Here is a 22,557-nt window from a genome sequence, read left to right on the forward strand (position 1 = left end):
TCCGTTTCCTTACCCAGTTCCCAAGCTGATGCGCGACTCAATTCGCAGATTTCCCTGATCGGGAAAGAAATGCCAAAATATGAAAGTATCGGAGTCACAACACCCCGGGTATTTCCGTTAATGTTAACAAGAGAGACAAAGCGACGCCTTGAGCGATGCCGAATCGGAAATTAGGTTTCATTTACAGGAGATCATCACGAATGGCTACTTTTACATCTGTCGATACACAAAATCGCACACGCGATTCACCGCCATCCTGTCTAGATATTTGTAAAAATCAAGCCTCCAGTCCTGTTTCCGAGACAATTGCGTCACTTTAAATTACCGAAAAGTTACACGCTGGACGATCGATCCTTAAAGTATAACATTCTGCAGTGTATCAAACTATTAGGTATAAGCTGAATAGGTAATCCCGTCAGAACGTTGCTCGCCTGACTCGAAAACCGTAATTACAAGCTGGGGCTATGCTCGTTTAATTACTACGAATAAATTAAATATACCTGGTAAACAAACTCTTGATCCAGTAATTATTATAGTCATATCGCGCTAACACGAGATCATAACATAAGAGGTGTAATTTTCCGGGTGCATATTGCCCCAGGCTGCTTACACTGCTCGGCGTTCTTTGCTAATGATCGAGCTCAGCATCCGAGCAACATGCGACCGGTTATGCTCGTGCACTAGGCATGTTCTTCGCACACATGAACATATATAATGCGGCAGCCGTGCGTGTGTTTGGTAATCATATTCGCACACGTAGACGAATCCAATTGGTACTCCATATCGTAAAACTACCCAGATGCGGTATTACCTCCGTTAATAAACCGGTGTCGATATCAATTGATTTCAATCATCGGTGCATTGCATTAAAACTGTCGATTTTATCAGCGCAACAAATATTTTTGTTCCATGGTTTTTTCTGACCACATTCAGATGTCTTTTCGTTGAATAAACCGATTATCTGTCGTGCACGTTTAGCCGCCCGTATATTGCGTGCCCATGAACGCCCACCAAGTGAATACCGAGGTGTGGGGCGTTGACTCGAAAACTGCCTACTATACTGTCGGCGGTAGCTCTTACCACTTAAGACTCTGTGACTGGCGTCTTAATTCTGGTGGACGGCCCTATGGCCATGTTTAATTACGAATGAGTATAAACACTAGACTAGACTGTGTCCAAAAAAGTCGACTGTTTTTTTTTTTTTTTTTTTTCTAATCCAAGTCGTAAATATGGTTCCAAATGACGAAAAAAAGATGCAGTCCAAGCTTCAGCTCTTAATATTAATACTTGGAGGTGCATCATGGCTATTTTCTATTTCCCATTGAAATAACATAGAAAATAGAAAATCCCCATGAGATACCTCTAAATATTAATATTAAGAGCTGAAACTTGGACAGCATGTTTTTTTCGTAATTTGGAACAATATTTTTCACTTGAATTTTGATTAAAAAAGACAGTCGGTGTTTTTTTTTTATACAGTCTAATAAATACCTGCGGTATAGGTATGCGTGGTGCCGTTTTCAAACTCTGTTTCTTTCATTCTTCTGATCTTGTATCTTATGCTAATTAAAGTCTCCGTTCCCCTTCCCGGATCACTTGTGTTCCGAGCGCTCAAATTCTGACAGCTAATTGTTCCAGGTCGTTACAATTTCCCCATCGTTTTTACACCTCGATATTTTTTGCGTCAAAAATGAACTTACATTTAACAATATTGGACGTTCGAACGAATCCTGTATATGTATATATATATATGTATATGTATATAGATAAGCGGCACGCGTACAGAGTCGACCTATAGATTTAATTAAATCCGGCTTTCACTGTGCGGCTAGTCGAGAAACAACCTCCTGTGTTGACCTCTCGAAGGGGAAGTTATCACGCCGCGTGCGCACCAGGCACGCAGGGTGAGTGGAGACCGTTTTTCCTTTGTACTGGGTGATTTGTCCAAGTGGACTGTGGCATTGAGTTCTTCCAGTGATCAAGACACACGTAATAAAAACTCGGATCTATATGAGGGAACGTTTCTTTCGAATGAGGTCGGAACGACGGTAACTGCAACGGTATAAGATATGAGGATTTGTCTTGTCGACGTAGATCAAGGATGTAATCTTTACCGATCTTACGTCAACGCAGCATCTTTACATCCGACTTATCGGGTACTTTTAATACCGACTTGACCAATAGATAGGTTATTAGAGTTGCAGTTGAAACAATTCTGATTCGCCTGATAGATATAATACTTGCGTCAACGCAAACATAGCAACAACGCGAGCGAGAATAATAATGACAGGATTAACGAGGAATAACAAACGAGTTTAATAAAAAAAAAACGTCCTCAACTACTGCTCCCGGATTCAGAACTTGACTACCGCACGGTTTGTACCATCTAGTCGACATTAAAGGTGCGTATACCACCGTCGCTGCAACTGTTAGCAGCGGGGTATACGGATAATGCCTGGCCGATAGAGTATTAACTGCCTCAGCAACCGTAAACAGCCACAATCGCTAAGAGTTCACTTGTTCAGCCAGACGGTGATTCTATCCCAGTTGTCCGTTGAATCCTCTCTCCGTAGCGCAGCAGGATACGAGCGGACATTCCTGGGCGCAAAACCTTATAATAAAATATTAAACCAATTCCCTTATGTGCAACGACTTGCCGTTGCCACACGTAAATGCTCAAGGATAGTGAAGACGAATTTATCATTCCCGCATTGAATGGTGGCGCCTTTCTGTTGCAAGCTCCTAGCTGGCCGAGCGACGTTCTGCGTCTCACCGACGGAATGCAATCCCTCGCAATGTGGCATGCTCTACTTTGAAGCCGACTAAAATTAACGCTCGTTGTCCATAGTTTATCTTGCACTCGGTAATCACTGATTATTCAGCATCCCCTTATCGCCTCGTAATCACTCTGCAAGATTGACTTTGCACAAGTGTGTGAGTTTTTTTCCTCTCCTGTATCCTTATGATCTATTCATTACAGTATCTTGTCCGCAGTCACTTTCACTACATCGGCTATACTTGGACTTTTTTCAGTACCTATAGCTCTGATTTCGAGTTCTCAATATTTATTTTTCTTCGATCAATCGAAGAACCAGGAAATTTTCCGAGGCCAAGGGCTCCGCCAATACCATACAGGATACAGCCTAATTGTAAGAGGGTGTCATGTGTGTCAGCAGGTATGGATATCTAAGTGAGTGTCAATAGTTTGAGCACCTTGGAAGGGTCGAAAGGTGGCTTAGGACCGAAAGGTCAATAGCGAGGATCAAAGTGTCGGTTGCGGCCAGAGTCATAGAGAAAATTAACAACCAACAACGCGTAATGCAATTACTGTCTATTATACGTATTTGTCGTAAGTGTTAGTAGACAACAAATAAATACGTTCCCTGTCCGGAACTTACGGCCCCGTTTTGCCCCCGGGGCTCCGGAGACCTTGTCTTCGTAGAGCCGCGTGTAGGTGGATGTGGCTCGTGCTTATCAAAGCCAATAACCGAGCGACAAACAACGATACCGGTCCCACCCATGCACCTTGAATTCCTCGAGGAAGCGATCGATTCGACGTCTATTATACGGCGTCAGCTTAAGAAAAGCGATCACGACTGGTAGAGTTTTGCGGCCAATCACCGGCATACTTTCGCATTTATGTCAGCTAGATCGAATAATATCTTTATCGGGTTCTGCCTGGACGGAGGAAGATATCCCAATTTATTTGATTCCTCCTTTACAGGCACAGTGTTACACCATGATTGCTTGCAGTGTAATGTTGAGAATTGAACGATTGGTATTTGGTCGTTATATCGAAGTCTGACGGAGAAAAGTGGACCACCGCATGATTCACGAGCAAACTTGACAGCTGCAACTAGCACTCGGTGTGCAAATCAGGCGGGGTATGACAAAAAGTGTGAGTTACGAGTTCAAGTAGAGGGAAATTAATTAGTCGCGTTCAATTGAACTCGGGAAAGACCAACCCCAATCGACAGTGGCGTGTTCAGACCGGTGGAAGTTGCGCCAGAACCATAAGTAACACCAGTTCTCGTCTTAAGTCGGTTAACGACTGCAACTTGTAAAAATGATATTTTCGCAACGCCTCAGTGCTCAGCGCATTATGTTTTTGTCCAACAGCGTATAGACCGACCTCCGAATGAGCGTTGGTCTACCGTCAGTTATACATGCCTTGGCTCCACGAACCTGCGACAAGGAACCCGTTCGAGATTTAATCTCAACAACGCTCTGCGATACGTAGAGTCGAGGTATAACCAGACGCCTTTCGTACGTGCTTTTCTAATAAATAATTAGTCACGGGCCTATTACACGTAATGGTCCGCCGGCAAAAGTGATCGGTTACGCCGGAACGTATGTACATGTGTAAAGTATTGAAAAAACAAAACAATCCTCCACCGAGCCCAAAATAATTCTGTAATTAAGTAGGCAGGCGCCATCCGGTAATATTTAATTGACAAGAGCAATGGAATTCTTTCACTTCCTGACAACACCTACTGACTTTTTAGAAGGAATAGTATTTAACAGTGCCGATATTCGTATTCAAACGTCTAGAAAGAGGAACATGACTAATACTTAAATAATGAGCACTTTCTGCCGAGTTACTTAAGCATTGTCAAATTGAGTTTACCCTTTGCGAAACATTCGCAAGTACGGATTGACGTGCTCCAATCCCGTGAATGGCAACGGGGTGATTATCAATAGATTGGCTGTACAAACGAGTCTTGTTGCCTGAAATGTGAAGGCTGGTGTTTTTAGGATCAAGGATCAAGGACTGTATATAGATCACCGACAGCGATACCGCGATACGCCATTTTTTCACTGACCCCCGTGTACCGAGACAACACTTTTTCGGCCGTCCGTGAAACTTATCACGAGTCCTACATCCCGGGATGAGACGAGGAACACTTGAATTTACGCACAATTGATCATCGGGCGGATTCGATGGTAAAAAAGCGACGAGTTTTTTACACCGCAGCAGTTGATTTCTTCCTTTTTGTCTCAATAACTGCATTCTCGAAGAGGCGAGTGCCAATCCAGTTGACGGTGTTGTAGTTCAGCTTACGACATCACATTTCACATAGTTACGTTAAATCAGTGCATCGATCGACCCCATAGCATAGCCGTGGTTGAATTTTGGTAAACAAATTTTTTCATCTTTGCGTCAATGGAGAAACCAGCATTCCATACTTGGAATCCAATGAGTTGATATTGTAGGCTACCTTATTTTCGACACGGATATGCGATGCTAGCTGTAAATAGAGTAGCTCAGGCGCTTGGATCGTAGCGTGTTCTGCTAATTAGGCTAATTAGAGACGGATTGAATTTAGAAGAGACACTAATGTTATTTCCGGATTTCTTAGCGTCAGAATTATATTACGTGGGCGCAGCAATTTGTTGACTCAGTACAGAAATACCATAAACCTTATGATATTCAACATGCAGACACTGGGTTGCATTATAATGCAAATAGAAGCGGCAACCCAACGCTGTATCCTGAGAATTTAACCTATTTCTGAGTCACAAAGTAAAAGTATACTCTATATATGTATATCAGTCGTGTAGTCGCAGAAGCGAATAGTTACAGGTAAGCTGATCTGCTTACATCGCGACGGAAAGTGTATCGACGAAGTGTTGGTACATATTCACTGCGTACATGCATAATCAGTGTGTAGGTACACGCGAAGGTTTACGATCGTTTGTTCCCGGGCTCGATGTGCTCTCGCGATGCTCGGCCTGCACGGTAAAACGCGAGACCAAGAAGTTAATATGTGTACACATGCATGGCACAGGTACCCGTACGTGTGTAGGGAATTCGTGTCTCTTCTCGCCAGATTGTCAGCCGCGTGTAAGTAATAAGCGAGGTAAATATCGTAGCAGAGTTATTTCTTGTTGCCCCTCTGCAAACGTCGAACTATCCAATGCGACGAAAATGTCCTCGATAGTTGGATTTTGGAACAATAGTATGGATCGCGACTTATTTTTATAAACGAATCGGTCTATCCGCGGTTCGCGTAGCTGGACCGGGAAGCTGATCGATGACGGTTGCCGCTGGCATTGAGAGATTGAAACCGGAGCGTACGAATCTCTAAATTATCGACCCATTGATTTCTCGACTGTCATAGTTTTAAATTTCAACGCGCAGCTACCCATTCAAATCACTACCGGTGATCGTCCCGTTCGAATGAAATATAAAAAATAAAATAAATTAATACGAATCGAAGCACACGCTCGAACGAGCTCAAAATCTATCGGTGACTGAGGTTTTCGGATCTTCGAGGTGGCCTTTGAACGACGCGTCACATCCGATACTTGAACCACTCTCACCCGTTTCCTTGAGATTTTTCGCTCCTAGCATGATGATATATCTATATAGGCAGGTACGTACGCGTACCAGCATCTAGATTTAATCAAAACGACGCTGACACAAAGTTACATATTTATTTATGTACGTTCGTAGGTATATGCTGGTTCTGTGAGACATTTGCAGCCCAACAAATATGCATGACTATATTTTCTCAACAAACACAGACCGGAAATGAACGTCTTTATGTGAGTATATAGCAAACATATTCAACGAGTATACAAACGACGAAAAGAACCGCGATGCGTACCTTCAAGCGCGTACTGTGTTCAACCAACGATTGTATTGGGATTTCTTTAACAGCGCTGTCGATATTCGAAGCCAAGTTGTCTATTAGGTTTTTCTTCGCTGTAACCGCGCTACGATTCCCGGATAAGAAAAGCAGGCGATATGGAATTTTAAAAAAGCCTTGCACCTCGTGAGACGTGCGAATAAATCGGCGTCGTTGACATATTTCGGTCTGTTGTGCATTAATGTCGCAGTCCGACCTCGAACGTGTCGATATATAGGAGTGACTTAGAATCTTCACTCCTTTCTAACTGACAGATGTTACGAGAGCTGAATACGAGGTTTCATTTCATCCTCGGTGTGTATTCGACGCTGAACATTCGATCAAATATCAATTCTGCAGAAGCTGCAATTAGCGTGAAGCTCTCGTTGTCGCGGCGCTTAATGCTCCGCCGACCTCTCCGACGACCGGACGAGCAGCAGCGTTGCACTTCCATATCGCAAGCTCGACGAAGCTGCTTCGTCGACGGATCGGTGCCTATCGAGCGGTACACGTACCTAGTCGAACGATCTGCAAATCAATTGAAATGAAAGGCATAGCGAGGAGGAGGCGTGAGGCAAGGCTCGTGAGAGAGAAAGAGAGAGAGAGAGAGAGAGAGAGAGAGAGAGAGAGAGAGAGAGAGAGAGAGAGAGAGAGAGACAGAGAAAGAGATAGAGACGACCCGCGTCGCGACGCCGCTTTTAAGAGGGAGACGGATTTCGTAATTTTCAGGTATAGGTAATGAAGTGGCTGACGAGGTACTCATCACCAGCGATTAATGACCGATCCGATTCTCGGTGTATCGAGGCTGATGTCACCGTCGTGTACTTGAGGACACCAACACTCGGTACGAGGCATATAGGGTGTAATTGGACGGTGGAAGTCTGCAGGAACTCCCGGAAGCTCGGCTGAAAGGGTGAGGAGACCGCGAGTGACTGGACCAACCGCGAACCGTAATCAACTAGCGATATTACGATCGGTCCCGATAGTATACCTGGTGGCGGGAATTGCTCTAGCCGTGACAGAAGGCCCCCGTCACCTTCCCGCACCGGTTACTCGCCCGCGAGCCAGAGAACGTCACAATCCTCTCCAAACGCTCTATGGAGTTCGCAGACTCCGCAGAACACGTCTTATCCCCGTACCGAGGCTGGCAGTCTCTCAGTTCATGTTCGCCCGCTGAACATCGCGCGTCGCTAAACATTTTCAGCCTAGTGATCACGTGGCCGACGAAGTGCCTGTACATGACAAGCGTTGGATCATCGAGTTGCGCGGTTGGTTTTAACTAGCTACGGTGCCAAAGCGTGCAGCGCACACATATCGAACGACGAAAGCAGAAGTCGAAAGCTGAGTTTGTTGAAAAGTGAAAGTTTTGCAAATTAACGAATTCAGTTCCTGCAGTGCGCTGGGTATAACGTATAACTCAACCTGCCTGCCTTCCTGCCTACTTGCCTGCCTACTTGTGTTCGGCGGCTAATGTGGGCCAGGCCGAATGACAAGTCTATCGGTGGAGAGCGGTATAACCCGTTGATCGGTCTGCCACACCACCGCCGTTCAGTCCATATATTCAAACGTTCGTAAAGATAGCCGGACGAAATTTCTCTATAAGCCACGTCGGAGGTAGGTAATTAATACATGCACATATTCATTTAAGAAAATAGCGACGAAACGTTCGAACCGGTAACTCTGCAGCCTCGTGGAATTTTTCCCAACACCGCACCTGTCGCCTGCCGATTGTATTTTTAGTATCGACTCATTATCGGCGTCTCAATTCTTTCCATCTCGTTCTACGTCGTCGGCTCTGCCGCCGATGCATTTCATCGCTTTCTTTTTCTTCTCTTTCCAAATCTTTTTCAAAATACAAACCAGAGCCCCGAGCAACGCGATTCGGGCGTCCTTGTGACCGCCTTTACTCGCACTTTGCCGCACTTTCTACGCGGGCTCGCGCGTTCCCCCAACGAAAGTGAATGAGCGCGGCCAGCTGCGGGGCCCGTGTGAAGACGCGGTGCGACTCGCAACTTGGTAACGAGCACTTACGGTCACTGTTCGTTATTGCCTTGTATTGCCATCGCGAGGATCCGTCTTGGCAGGACTCGACAGGACAACGGGACGGTATGACATTTTGGCATGAAAAAAACATCGGGCTTGTTCAAATCTACGGAAGTCTCGAAACGCCCCACTCACGGCGTTCCAACGCTGCAAGTGAAAAAGAAAGTTTCCACTCGCGCTACTCGTATCATTCTGCTTCTTTCCCGGTCAGTCATCTTACGGTCCGATTAACTACCAACTTCGAATGCCCGGTGCCCAGGCGACCTTACACATAACGTGCCTCTGTGAGATCAGCCAAGTTTGATATAGCTTGACCTTTCATTCGCTTTCAGGGTGACCACTTCGGAGTGCAACGACATCGAACGCCCGTAAAACTTCTGAAAGGACTGACAAAGAAAATCGGGAAAGAAGCACGCGGCTGATTCCTCAAGGACGGGCAACGACGACGTTGACAATATTACTATCCCGGGATAGGATTTTAATCTGTCATGACGTGTCGCCGATACGAGAGCACCCAAAAACGGTGCAGGCGATCCGATTGACAGGCGATCGATCAGCCGTCGGTTGTCAGCCATGAGAGCCAAGGGCGGGCGAAAGAGTTTGATCAAATTTCACGTGACAAACCGTCATCACCTCGCGGCAGCGGCGACAAAGTGAACTGTATCTTCATTGTGGACACCCAAGGTGTCGCGATGGTCTGAGACCTTCGCTTGTTGGTGAGAGTAGATCGAAGAAGAACGGAAGGCCCTACCGCCCCGCGGACAGCCCGCGCTTTCGGCTTATAAGTGATTAAGACCCAAGAAACAGTGACGCAATTGTACGCAAATTACGTAACAATAGTTTGAACAGTGTTCGCATATACACCTACATACATATATGGTAAATAAAAAGCGACCGACATTCGTTTCGAATACAAATAAATCCCATTAATAAGACACACACGTGGAATACAGAATAGACTTGTGCGAAAATCATCGTAATTGCACTTTGACTGAACGAAGGAGACGCGGATCTGTACCCGACATAAGACTTGAGAAAATCTCGTCGACTGCGTGGTTCGAGTCGCGTGCACATTACATACGTGAAATCTCTAGTCCGAAACGCTAACCATGGCCCTGGTCAACTTCACGCTTCCTTATCAGACGGCGACTCCGTCGCCGTTCCTGCTTCCTGGTGCTCCGGGACACTCGACGGTGAACAATTTACGCTACAACGCCGTTCCCCCGCCGCCGCCAGCCCCGAGCTACAACAACGAAGACCCTTATCACAACGAACCCTACGTTCCACCCGCCGAGTATCGTCACACCCCCAGTCTCACCACTCAGCAGCATCAGAGCACTTATGCTCGAGTCACTCATGAAACTCACTACGCAAATTACAACCAAGACTTCAGAAGGACGCAGACAAGGCAGTCCCAGCAGACGAGGCCTCCGCCGACTATCCCACCGACAAACAATGTTCTAACCCAGGCACCTCTGCAACAGCAGCCCCGCGGACTACATGAGGCTAAACAGTCCCAGGCACCCTCACCCGCTGACAACTATCCCGAAAGACCGAACGGGTAAGTGCGGATCAAAAACGTATGTTCCTGAAACCACCAGTCGGCGATTATAGATCAGATACCCCAACTCTAAATGCGGGAATATCATCTTTGGTTTCATTTGGCAGCCAGTATGATAGCTCTGCGCCTTTACAAGGATCGAACCATTTGTCACTTGTGTCTTTAATTTCATATGTTGAATGACCCGAGTAGAAACGAAAGTAGCTACAGTTTTCACAATGTCGAGTTCAGGCTCATTTTTTTTTTTATTTTAATCACTGAATCGATCGGAGCGGAATCACCTTGTTGATGAATTCCCGAGAGTCAAGCGTTGGTATTTTCTCTGTTCTAACCATGTGCCGCAACCTTGAAACAGCCGAACAATAATGGACATTTTGACAAGTGTGTTACACGGGGATTGCGATGCATGGGTGGTCCGCGCACCGTGATGTAATTCAACTTTTGAGGGAGTTTACCTCTGTTGGCACAGCTCCGGAGAAATTTAACAGTTGATTATGTACATCCACTAGTCAGTTTATGCGGAGATGAATAATTCATGAAAAACAAATATTACACTGGTGGAAGGCACTGTAGAATCGTGCGTGATATTGCCGATGCGTTTATGAGGTCTCTACGTGGTTACGGGGATTACGGTGTACCTACACGGTATACTCAGGCTTGTAGTGTCTGGCACGTGTGTCGAGGAGACAATAAACCTACACGCCTAGATACATGCGACCAGGTTGTCCACTAGAGCCTACTTGAATCATCGGTTACATGTCTTTCTCTCCAGGTATACCAGAGTTAACAGTGAAGCGTACAGCGGTCCTGGCGCCAAGACATCCGTTCACGCTGTGCTCGATTACGACGATGACTTCGACGACTACTACGACGAGGAAGAGCAAGAAATGCCGAGTAACACCCACGTCACGCCGATCCAGGGACCAATATTTTTAAAAAACGGCTCAGTCCCCGTTGTGCCGCTCTACTCTTACCCGCAATTGAACAACGGAACCTTCGTTCAAATACCGGTACGTACCTGCCAAAGATGAACATGTTCCTGTACACCGTCACGCTTGTGTCATTCTAAGAAACGGACTCTTTGCATGACGTAAGAAAAATTTTTACTCACGTAATCTCAAGGCTCCGCGGCGATCTTACAAGAGACCTCTTTTTTTCTGTCACACCCGCGTTTATATTATACGTTTTTCAAACAAAAGCACAGTACTCCGATGACCAGCAAACCGAGTATCCTTTTTAGAGACATACGTGGCCTCACGCCGATACAAGTTCTACCTGAAAAGCGTTTAAATACCGTGGTTCGTGAATGCTGCCAGAAAAAAAGCGTCGTCGTTTTGGTAATGAATTACACATAGAAACGAAACTAGGCGCTCTGCAGGCTCGTAGATCGTGAGATCGCGTCGTAGCGAGTTTCGGTATTCTCGCTGCATGATGGGCGGACGCGAAGCGAGCAATAAACCTGACACTTTCTAGCTTGCAATTCCACGCTTTTTATACAAACACCTGAATCCGGAGACTCCGCAGCATCTCCTCGCAGCAAATGACCCCGCTGTTAGGAGGGGAAGCCCCGATCAGTGCTCGACGACGGTGGCATTGAGACGCTAACCCTTGGCCCCACCTTGTGTTACCTACGGTTGTAATAAATACGGTGACTTACTTTGGATGGGCCTTGCCGGCCACGGCTGGCACGGTGAGAGCCTGGGAAAGTAAAGTTCAACCGGCGCTTGCACGCGTACACGTGCACCATCGCAAAGAGAATTAATTTTAGCACCACCACTTCGGTATCTCGCAGGTTATGAAAGTCACACGCCGGTAACCAGTCCAAAGTGTTCTTTATTCTTGGCGGTACATAACGTAACCGTTATTGACGAATGATTTTGGCTCAACACTTCGGTAAACATCGGTATCGTCATTTTCGAAATTTTCTGAAGTGTGTTTCACAACAATTATATTACAATAGTTCCATGGTCCTTCAAAGTGGCGTGATCCTGTCAAAGTTGGAATTCAACTGATTGTGAGACTAATTCTATGAAAAGTTAGGAAATTAAACGTCTATTAGACTACAAGATTCCACTACTTCAAGGAATTGGTGGTAAACCATTACACGTGCGGATGAACTGGCAACTTTTTACCTAATGTTTCACCTTCCGTGCCACTGTCAACCACCGATCAATGGTCATGAGGACAAAGTAAAACTGTACTAGCTACCATCTCGACAGCAAATTTATCAGCGGTGCAGTTCAAAAATTATCCTTTGTCCTCCGAGCCGGATACACTATACCGAATATATATAAGATAGGTCGTGTGTGCACGCGTTTGCCGTGACAGATATATCGTATTCCTAATTTTAAGTGCGCGTTTAATGGGCGCTGCCTGCCTTCGAGATACGAAGAGCGCGAAGGTTGTTCCAGAAGTAATGAGTGGGTACTTCGAAATGAAACAGTAGCCAACGAGATTGAACGAGTGCGAAATCAGCTGGCTGAAATGAAGCTGTCGGGTACGGTAATAGGGCCAGCATAATCTAACTTAACCTAACGCGAAGTCTCTAAGAGAATGTTCCAAGCCAAGCCTGATCTTGATTGGCAAAACTGGCGACCTTCTCTTTTAACAAAAGAGATGTTTTCCTCGATGTCATGTCTGAATACGCACGAGGGAGGAATCTCCTTTCACTTGGTAGCATGGTCACGGACGTTCTTAAAATGTGAAAACACTGCAATTTACTACATCGCCTTTAATGCACGAAGGAAGGGAGTCGATTCAGTTGGGGATATTACAGTGTGACTGTATACGTGAAATAAAACCTAAACAGCCCAACAGACGAAACCGGACGAAGCTGGTTGTAACGTTGTCATGCTCGAATGAATTGGCACAAAACACGATATATTCAACGAACGTCTCACCACGATAAAAAATCTTGATTCTTGACTAGCCGATTCAAGTGAACCACTGCAGTCGTTTGAATATCGGCCAAAAACGCAGGAACGTCTGTCCGTCTGATTTACAATTTATTTCACAATACTATCCGTTACAGATGGGGCGATACTCGGACTTCGCCCACTGACGCTGCCACAAAGTTCAGAAAATATTGTCAGATTGATTGAAACAAATGTCAAAATTTTCGCACTTTCTTTTCGTACGTAAAAAAAATTTTGCGACTTTGCCCATTTTTTTGTTACATGCGATAACGTATTGAAAATTATTTTAAAAAATGCTGATTCACGGTTTAAACAGATCACTGTAAAACCCAACAGGATTTTCACACAAGGATATGAGGCCGTACAAGGTAACCGTAAAATCGTTGAAAGTTGAAAATTCGTGACGGTCTGATCACCTTGCGATTCTGGAAACGTGGCCTCATCTTCATGACTCATAATTCTAATTTGGTAAAATAATTGACAGATACAACTTTCTAGCGCTTGTTTATTAATCACGTTAACGATTCTGTAAGAGACAGCTCTTATAAATATATCATCATTTGCGGCGCATGGGATCACTCTGACCACTATAAGTATATTTTAATCCAATCAACAATCTGCGAAGTAGGCACTTTCTCAATATTCTGTAATGAATTTTCTTCAATCTAAAGTAAGAAAATCGAAGAATAATTGGTGACGAGTTCAGAAAGAATACAAATAGTAATAGGAGACATACGCATAGCACATACATATATATTATTTTCGATCAAAGTTCTTCACCGTTATGTATTTTCCACCTATACGAACATGTAAAGTATGAGAGTGAGGTTTGGCCTAAAATTACACACGACTTTAACATACGTCGTGAAAATAAGTTATCCAGGAAAATTTCCGGAACGCTCTCCGAGTTTAAGACAGACAGTTTGCAACAAAGATCTAGCTCATATCTGCACTTTCGCAGCAAGAATTGAATAGCCGGAGACTGCGTCGTCGTAAATCGAGCGAACAAGCTTATATAAAATCACGAAACGCGTCGTAAACGCAGCCGTATAATACAGTCGACCCTGTTAAAAGACATCCAACAATAGGAAGCGCGGAGAATGCAATACAGTTTAGTAGTATAAATCTCGCGTTTGTTTGCTCAGTCATATCTCTGGCGTACTGAATTTACCTGGGTATAACATGAAATTGATCATAAACGCCGGGCGGAAGATGTTTAAGTGCCCATTTCGACAGCTTTGTAGTTATTTGCACCCACCCCGACCAGGATCTCATAAGCAAATACCCGGACCTGGATCTAACAGCGATTAGACCCTCCAACGAAAGATCAGACCTTCGTTCTGGGGTCAGTCGGTTGTGCAAGCTCACCGGGTCAACCATATCAACCGGCATACGGTGCGTCGGATGAAGACAGATATAAATATTCCATTAACGGAGTGTTTCGCACGTACGTCTTTTATACCAGCAGTGCACAGCGATCAAACGTAATAATTTATCGCTGGTTGGCGAACTCCTTTCACCGCCTCGCTATAAACTCGCTCGTTGCCGAAAAAACACGACAAGACGAAGAAGAGGAAAAAATATCCTCAATTTGGCCACGCGAGAAAACTGTCGAGCGTACTTTGCAAAGGGTGAACATAATTACGTGCATGCCTATAGATTCGTACGCGTAACCGCATATTACGGTAGCGCGAATATCCCGCGGCTGTTAACGCGTAATTAGCAACCACCACTCGATTTCGTCGAGGCCTTGCTAACCGCATGATTGCACGGCTCTTCGAGTCCTTCATTTAGCTCAGCGTTTGCCCCCTGCGCGTTTGGCGTAAAAATTTAGGTCATCGTTCGTTAATACCGCGCGGCAGTGGAAAGCGCCGTTGTATACATATAACCATTAACGTACGCGCGTTTGCAGAATTTTTTAATTCAAAACACACGCGAGCGCGTAAATTATATCTCGACCAATCTACGTTGTACACAATATTTTGCACGAATTTTCGCGTCACCCGAATAAATACGTACAGGTACGTCAAACCTTTCGCAAGTGTTGGGCGCCGTTTCTGCACTTGAGCAAAGAGGTTGGATTCAAAGATTGGAAATACTATGACGTCATTATTGCAACCCCCACCGGTTTAATTGCGATTAACGATCCTCGCGTCTCGTCGTGCATGACTTTTCTTTTGTCTCTTCCAGCGCGTTCGTCATTAAGCAAGTATGCGCGTAGATTATACATTGGATAGCACGAATCGTGGCGCGGGACTCAGCAACACGGACCCAAAACGGTCTCACCACAATCGGACCAACACTGTCTAGACATTTTCTAATGCCGATATTGGTGATTTGTCGAAGTTACGTGGAGTGAACGCAAATGGCATTCAAGGAAGACGAGAAAATGAAAGCCCGGGCGATATGCGCAAGAATACTCAACATGGCATGCCGGCTGTACGTAACTATTACATTTACGTGTACATCACTGGTTATAGTTGGACCCAGTGTCGAACAGCCGTGTACAATTGTGAATGAAGCCACGCCGATATCATCATAAGTCCCACCTGAGTAACGTGCGTTTTTCAAGCACGGATATGAACTCATAGCTCAATATTCCAATTTATATAACATAATAGTATTATTCTGAAGTCTGAACTGATTTAAAAAATTCATTCACTAATAAAAAGCTAAACTGTCCCCGGGTAACATGGACTGTAATTCATTTTGATGGAAACAAGTTTTTAGTGTGAATTCTCAATATTTGTAAATTAAGTCGGAAGGAAAAGTACTGCTTAACTGCTGTATCGGCGTGCGCTAATCAAACAAAATATAGGTGAAAACAATGTACATTTATCTTAGATTTGTCTATCCGTGAGAAGCCGAGACAGGACAGCTAGTATTCAGATATACTCTGATCACTGATGTATGTTTTATAGAAAAGTTGTTTTAAAAAATGTTTTATCCAACTGCAGAGAAAGTCAGGGTTCCAAGGCTGATTATTTATGCGAAATTTTATTCGCATTCTATCATTAAAGAATAACAAAGCTCTTTTTTCTCCTTACCTTTGAGTACAAAACCTTTATATGGACCGGTAAGGTATGAGAAATATAAAAATCTTATTACGTATAGCGTTAATTAGAATAAATTTTGCAGGTTGAAGAAAATTGCCTCAGCAAAAAGTGCAACAATATATGTGTATAATAGTGAAACGGAACGATTTAACAAACGACACGATAAACCAGCTTTGCATTACACTAATTTAATTGAATCTGATCATGCGATTCGTAGCCATTGAGGTGAGATGACAGTAGGCAGGCATTCGCGAATAGAGGCGCGTGACTCGTTAGCGTGACAAGCCCGTCGATAAAAAATCACTCAAGATAAATACTTATTCAATTTATCTGATAAATCTCAGGCACTTTAAAGTTTGATAGCATGTAATGGATGGGAAAAGGACGCGAGCCGGTTTGAGTAGTTTTTACGAATACCGCGTCAAGTTATCAGCCATACAGTAACGTAAGATTTTGCAATACTATCCCCAAAATTCACGCGCGCTGACCGATTCCGCGCTCGATCGAGTAAGGTTGATAAACTCTAAACTTGTCTTATTCGCAAAGTGAACACGAATCGGAACTACCGCGATCCGTTTGAAAATTACACAGAGCTCAAATTGAACTGATCCATCGCGTGAGCACGAGGCACACCGAAACTTGATCCGGAGTGAAAATACAATCATGTATTTCCGTGTAGAGACACTCCGCGCATGTTATAATATGCAAAGACACGCTCTGCACCGACGCCTCGAAAGGCCGTCCTTCGGACTATTCAAATATCGCAATAATGTCCCCGGAAGTTGTTGCGCAGAACCAGATCTGGATATCTCAGGACGCCCACGCGCGCTGCCAACTCGGCATTGATCTCTCTCGTTGCGATAACTTCGGTAATAATGATAAGAGGACTTCAAATGACAGATCACGGTATTCCACGCTCTGGTCCTATGGCAAGATTAATACCTCGGACCGCTGAAGCTTTCGGAATCGGCAAAAAAAAACTATGTGCATCTATGCAAAGCGACAGAATTAGATAGTGATTAGATACGCGGACATCTGCTTGAACGGCAGATGATTTAGACAATCTTGCTAATGCGCCCAGGTTAGGCCATTTAGATGCTGCGGGGGAGTGAGATCGATCCTCTCCGGCTCTGGAGGTGATTTATTTGCAAGTATATCGGTTCCGTCTTTACCTTCGTAAGCCGCGTTCGTCAATTTATGCGCACTATTAGTCTCCTACGAAATATTCAAATTACATCAGAAAGTGTCTTCTGGGGTAATTAGAGAAGTTTTTTTAAATGCACGCTGTACCTACTGCTGTACGTTCGTTATCCGAAGATCCGTCGGAGTAACTTTCGAAAGAATGAATCGATTTTGGTGAAATTGGGCAGACTGCGGGTAACTTGCAGATGATTTATGAAACTAAAGGCATTTCATCATTTTATCAAAACCATTTGAGTGGCGTTGCTTGTAGGAAAAAAAAATTAACGATTTTAAATAAGCATCACCTACCAATACCTTGTCGACCGATTATAGTGGAATTTGTTGATTATCATATTTCTCCCATAAGTTTTCTACCGCAGTCGCTTAATTTCTTGCTTATTCCTGGATATTCATCTTCGTTTAGCAGCTGCAGGCCATGTCCAAAGTCACATGCGTTATATACATATTTTTCAACTTGGGTATTTCCCTTCATTTGCGAAATCCATGAAGGAAATGCACCGCGAATATATCACAGTCCGAATTTAATAATCGCCAAGAACTCTCGTAATTACGTGCTCGCGGCTGCGTAGCATCTATTGATGTACGCGTAGATCGGAAACGCGATTTTCAACCGGCCATTACAGGTACCGAACACCCACGTGGATACAACTCGTAGGCGTACACACGGTAGAGCAATCCGCAGTCGAGTCTCCGTCACATCAGCAAGAACGCGCAACTCCTGATGATTCATTCTGTTGCACGCTTGGGAAACCACGCTCAGGATATCGCGCTCATTGACAGCCGTTTGCAGCCTGGGGGATTGAATTGGGTCGGGTCTGACCGTCGATAATTGGTAGAACCGAAAATAGTTGGCAGGAAATATTAAATTACAGAAGCCGGAGATTCCGATAGCAAGAAATTCGAGTAGGGATCACGGTTGACGGGTGAAATTCGTAAATGATTTCGTAAATCTTTGGTATAATGGTTGCGGTGAATGATGCTTATACATTCCGGTGGTTTCTACTCGACGACCCTAATGAGACCAAAATACCGCTGCAGCCTAATAGGTAGAAATGACCGGCAGGAGAATGCGCACAGCAAAACGGCAGTCAGCCTTCGGACACCATTGTCGTCGTTAATGTCGTATGCAAGTCGTCGCTCGTATTCGATACTCAATTATAATAGATGACTAAGGTATACACGTCAATCAATCGTGAAGATCGGCAGGAAGCGCACATCAACGGGTTCATCGACGATTCATTCATTTAGTCTGTTCAGTGGCGCGTGACCGATACTCGAGACTCTCTTGGTGGATGTGGGGCTGGTTGAGGGAAGTTAATCGAAGTAAACGATACAGGTATAGATTAACGATCGGTTGAATAGCAAACGATGGATTTGAAGGTGACAAATTTATGGAAATAAGATACCGGCTGAAGTGGTCAACTTGGAAGTGAAGTGATAAACAGTTACTTGAGTTAAAATTCATTTATTATAGAGTTTCCAATATAATTCAGTCGGAAAAACAATTTGTACGCCGATCATCCGACTCGATGACCATGCGACACCCGTGCTCCACGTATATAAACACATCAGCTGTGATGATGGTGATGAGCGTTTTCTAGAGCTATTTTTACACTTTTCGCCCGGAGGAAAACACCGAATGCACCGTTGTAATGAACGTGAATCTATTTCAGGTAACTGTGCATTGAGTCCTTAAGATACAGTGCAGCTCTTTCGTACACTCTGGCTGAATAAATCTCTAGGTATGAATAAAGTTTGAATAATCAAGAGTTATGGTTGGTCTCGAAACCGCGAGAGCGTAGAATTATTCCCAAATATAGCGCAAAGATCGATATCTGTTAGTATGGGCTGTGAGGGGTCTTACCAATTTAGGTAGGTACGGGTCAATAGACTCGAGAGCGAAGCTGCAAAGGCGGTGTAAACTGTCAATCCTTTCGTTCCTTTTGCCTGTCCTAGCTGACGCTACATAAGAGCGTAAGACAAATATTTATTATCTAAGAAGCTTATATTTGTGTGTTAGTAACGTTTGCTCATCAACAATTTATGCTAAAAACTCAACCGATGGAATAACGTCGCGGTTTCATATGTTGTGGCGCGTATCGAGTGAATCCAAATGAACGCTAAACGTTCGGCCGGGTGAAACTTATTCCACCTACTCGATCTTACATTGTAAGAATCAAGTAAATGTCAGAGGAAACAAATTTTATTATCAACATCGCTGAAACACGGCAGTTTACAAGTTTCACGTATGCATGTACGTGTCGCCGGTTCGTCAATCCGTCCACCAAATGCAAATATTCCTACGCTGAAAGAAAAAAGGCATTTAATCTACTAAATGTGTGATCGCGGGTGGCGAAGTAAATATGTATTTTTCTCAATTCAAGATCTATCGGTCTAACAAGATATTCAGTTGATTGAACTAAATTTTTTTACAGCAACAAAAGTATTTTGTTGAATTAAGTAAGTATATTGTGTTCACCGCATTTACTTGAATCAAACGAATACCACTTGACTCAAACAAGCCTTTCACTCCGTGTAAAACAATTCGTTTCCACTTCGATTATAAGTATTATACCTACTGGAATGATGTTTGAAATTCCATACGAATGATTTGGATTCCATCCGAATGCGTGACTCCTATAAATTTTATGTTTACACAAGAGCTACTGAACAAGTTTGTTCGTCAGAATGCGGATTATATTCGCAATTGAACACTTATTTAACTGTCCCAGATACTGTGGACTGCGCTGTCCGTGGCCTTGGGGGTTGAACTGCGGGGTGATTTGGTTCGAGGGTCACCATGCATCAAGAGATACCATCAACTTTTCTGTCCAACTGCCGGTAACACCTATCCCATGTAAGTATTTCGTTAAAAACACCTGCACACGACGTTCAAATTTTGCGAAACCCGTCGTCCGATCGCACTGTGCACTTCTAGAACTGGGTTTGCTTCGTCTACTGCAGTTTAACCGCGGATCATTAATTATTTCGCGTTCCTTTATTTTTCGGGTTTCGCCTCGTCGCTGCGAGTAAATCACTCGATCGTTTTTCAGAACCGTGACACCGTTACACGCAACACGGCGCGTTCAATTTGGAGGAAAAGAAATTAATCTTATATCCATATCTAGAAATCTATGAAGACAGAATAGTATCTTTTACTATTCCGACGTAACTACTACTGGAATGAAAAACGTTGGAATAATTTTGTGATCTGGGGATTCGATTCAATGCGCATAAAGAGTGATCGCAATCGCGGATGACGGTGTTTTATTAATGCCTGTATAGAATCTGACAAGTACATCTTGCAACGATTTATTCTTTACATTTTCTTTTAAAACGGGAATACTAATCGGTTGTCCGATCGCGTGTCGATACAACTTGTACCGCAGTAACGCGGCGGTAAATGCAAATCTGCAATTGATCTATAGCATATGGTGTCAGCATAATCCTTGACAGATAACGCGAAGTTGACGTAGCGGCTGATTCTTGCGTCGTATACATGTGTTCTTCGGTTGAAATCCATTCGTTATACTGGATTTATTTTTCTACGTCAACCTACAGACTAGAAACCAATGTGTTACAGCGACCGGATAGAACGTTTCATCGACGAGAACAAGGCGTTGATGAAACGGATGTACGGGGATTTCGAGATGAGCACAGAATACGGTCCGCCGACCAGAGAACCGGCTGGGCATCGCCGGAAAAGGGCCTCCTCGAAACACGACATACCGGATGGCGGGCCCAAACCCGAAGACGACGATGTGGGTAATTCCGACGGGGAGTCCTACTTCGCCAAGATGAGAAACACGCGTCAATCCTTCGGCAACAATCAGAACAACGAAAGCGGAAGGTGTGTGAAGAATTGCTGACACGGAGTTGCGATATCCGTTGGAATTCGGAACAATCGTTGAATGCTTGTTTCATTTTACTTCCCAGGGTTGACGCTTGCGAATCAAAGATAGAGATAGTGACGCCATATTGGGCCAGCAACAGCGCTGGTAAAATTCGGGCGATCGTCAACACCCAGCATTTCGAGCAAGCCATTCACCAAGAAGTCTGTTCGTGAGTATAGTCAGATAGATCGTCATGCGGTAAGACGAACCAGGAAAAAGAACAAGGTTTTTGGTGACTTTCGGGAGAAAACATTTCTCCGCAATATTGTCAACTTCGCAGAATTGTTTTCAACCGGAAATATAGACGGTATTATCGAAGAAATTTTTTTCTCGTACTTTGGACAGGATAACAAGGACGAAGAGATGCAGCGGCGACTGTGGATGCGAACAAAAGTACAAGTGGCATCGTCTTCTCGCTTACGATCCAGACAACGACTGCAAGGGTATATTCATGGACTGGTTCCTCTTTCCATCGTGCTGCGTTTGCAGGTGCGATCCTCTTCCTAAATTCCCATCGACAAACTCTCGGAATTAATACGATTCTTACGTGTACGAAGGACGTCGTTTAGTCGATTCCATCGTAGCTCCTGACTTATTCACTGGCGATGTTCGCCAGTTTTCAATCGCAGTTCAATGAGAACTTGCGACCAACGACGTAAGTTGTAAACTAGACATAAGTAAAATAAATTCGATCGTATTCCTAGTAGAATAAAATCCAAGACTGGCAAGTGACCCGTTCCAGATTGTCTTGGAAGTTATTTATCATTTATTAGTCGCTCGAAATAGTTCCATATTTATGTTTTATCTGAAAATCTTTATTTAGAGCGAAAATTTATAGTAGTATGTAAATTATGGAACAGCCTAGATAGCCAAATGAAATTTCACGCTGCGTTGTACATGTATAAAATATCATTAGCGTTATAAGATTTTATACATAAGCCAGTCTTCTTTTTCTCTTTTTCTTTTTTTTTTCTCGAATATATGCCTAGTATATCTCTGACTTTTGATAACACCATTTTATTGTAAGGTTATTTTAGCTAATACTTGGATAATATATCGATAATTATAGTAGCTGTGTACTTCTATGCGTAGATATTATTCTACGATTTCAACACATCATTCAACACCTGCAACAAAATCTCACCTTCAATAATTGTTAACAATTATTATACCAATACAGAATCGAATAAACTATTAAGACTACGATAACTCGCAAGCCTTTGATGCAAGCTGTAACGCGTATTGACAATTAGA

The 22,557-nt window shown here is 43.9% G+C and overlaps 1 protein-coding gene across 2 annotated transcripts; it reads left to right on the forward strand.

Annotated features, from left to right (window-relative positions):
* The first annotated feature begins 7,719 nt into the window (after positions 1-7,719).
* Positions 7,720-22,512, forward strand: spz3 (Spaetzle domain-containing protein 3). Of its 2 annotated transcripts, none has more exons than XM_046636572.2 (7): positions 7,720-8,250; positions 9,008-10,236; positions 11,009-11,246; positions 20,143-20,267; positions 20,994-21,260; positions 21,347-21,472; positions 21,649-22,512. In XM_046636572.2, the coding sequence occupies exons 2-7, from the start codon at positions 9,785-9,787 to the stop codon at positions 21,836-21,838; spliced, it is 1,398 nt and encodes a 465-aa protein (XP_046492528.1). In that variant the 5' UTR covers positions 7,720-8,250; positions 9,008-9,784; the 3' UTR covers positions 21,839-22,512. The 2 variants fall into 2 exon arrangements, with proteins under 2 accessions (XP_046492528.1, XP_046492527.1); XM_046636571.2 differs by having other exon boundaries at positions 7,720-8,246.
* The last annotated feature ends 45 nt before the right edge of the window (positions 22,513-22,557 follow it).

The sequence above is a fragment of the Neodiprion pinetum genome, chromosome 1 (genome assembly GCF_021155775.2).
Source record: "Neodiprion pinetum isolate iyNeoPine1 chromosome 1, iyNeoPine1.2, whole genome shotgun sequence".
Lineage (NCBI taxonomy): Eukaryota > Metazoa > Arthropoda > Insecta > Hymenoptera > Diprionidae > Neodiprion > Neodiprion pinetum.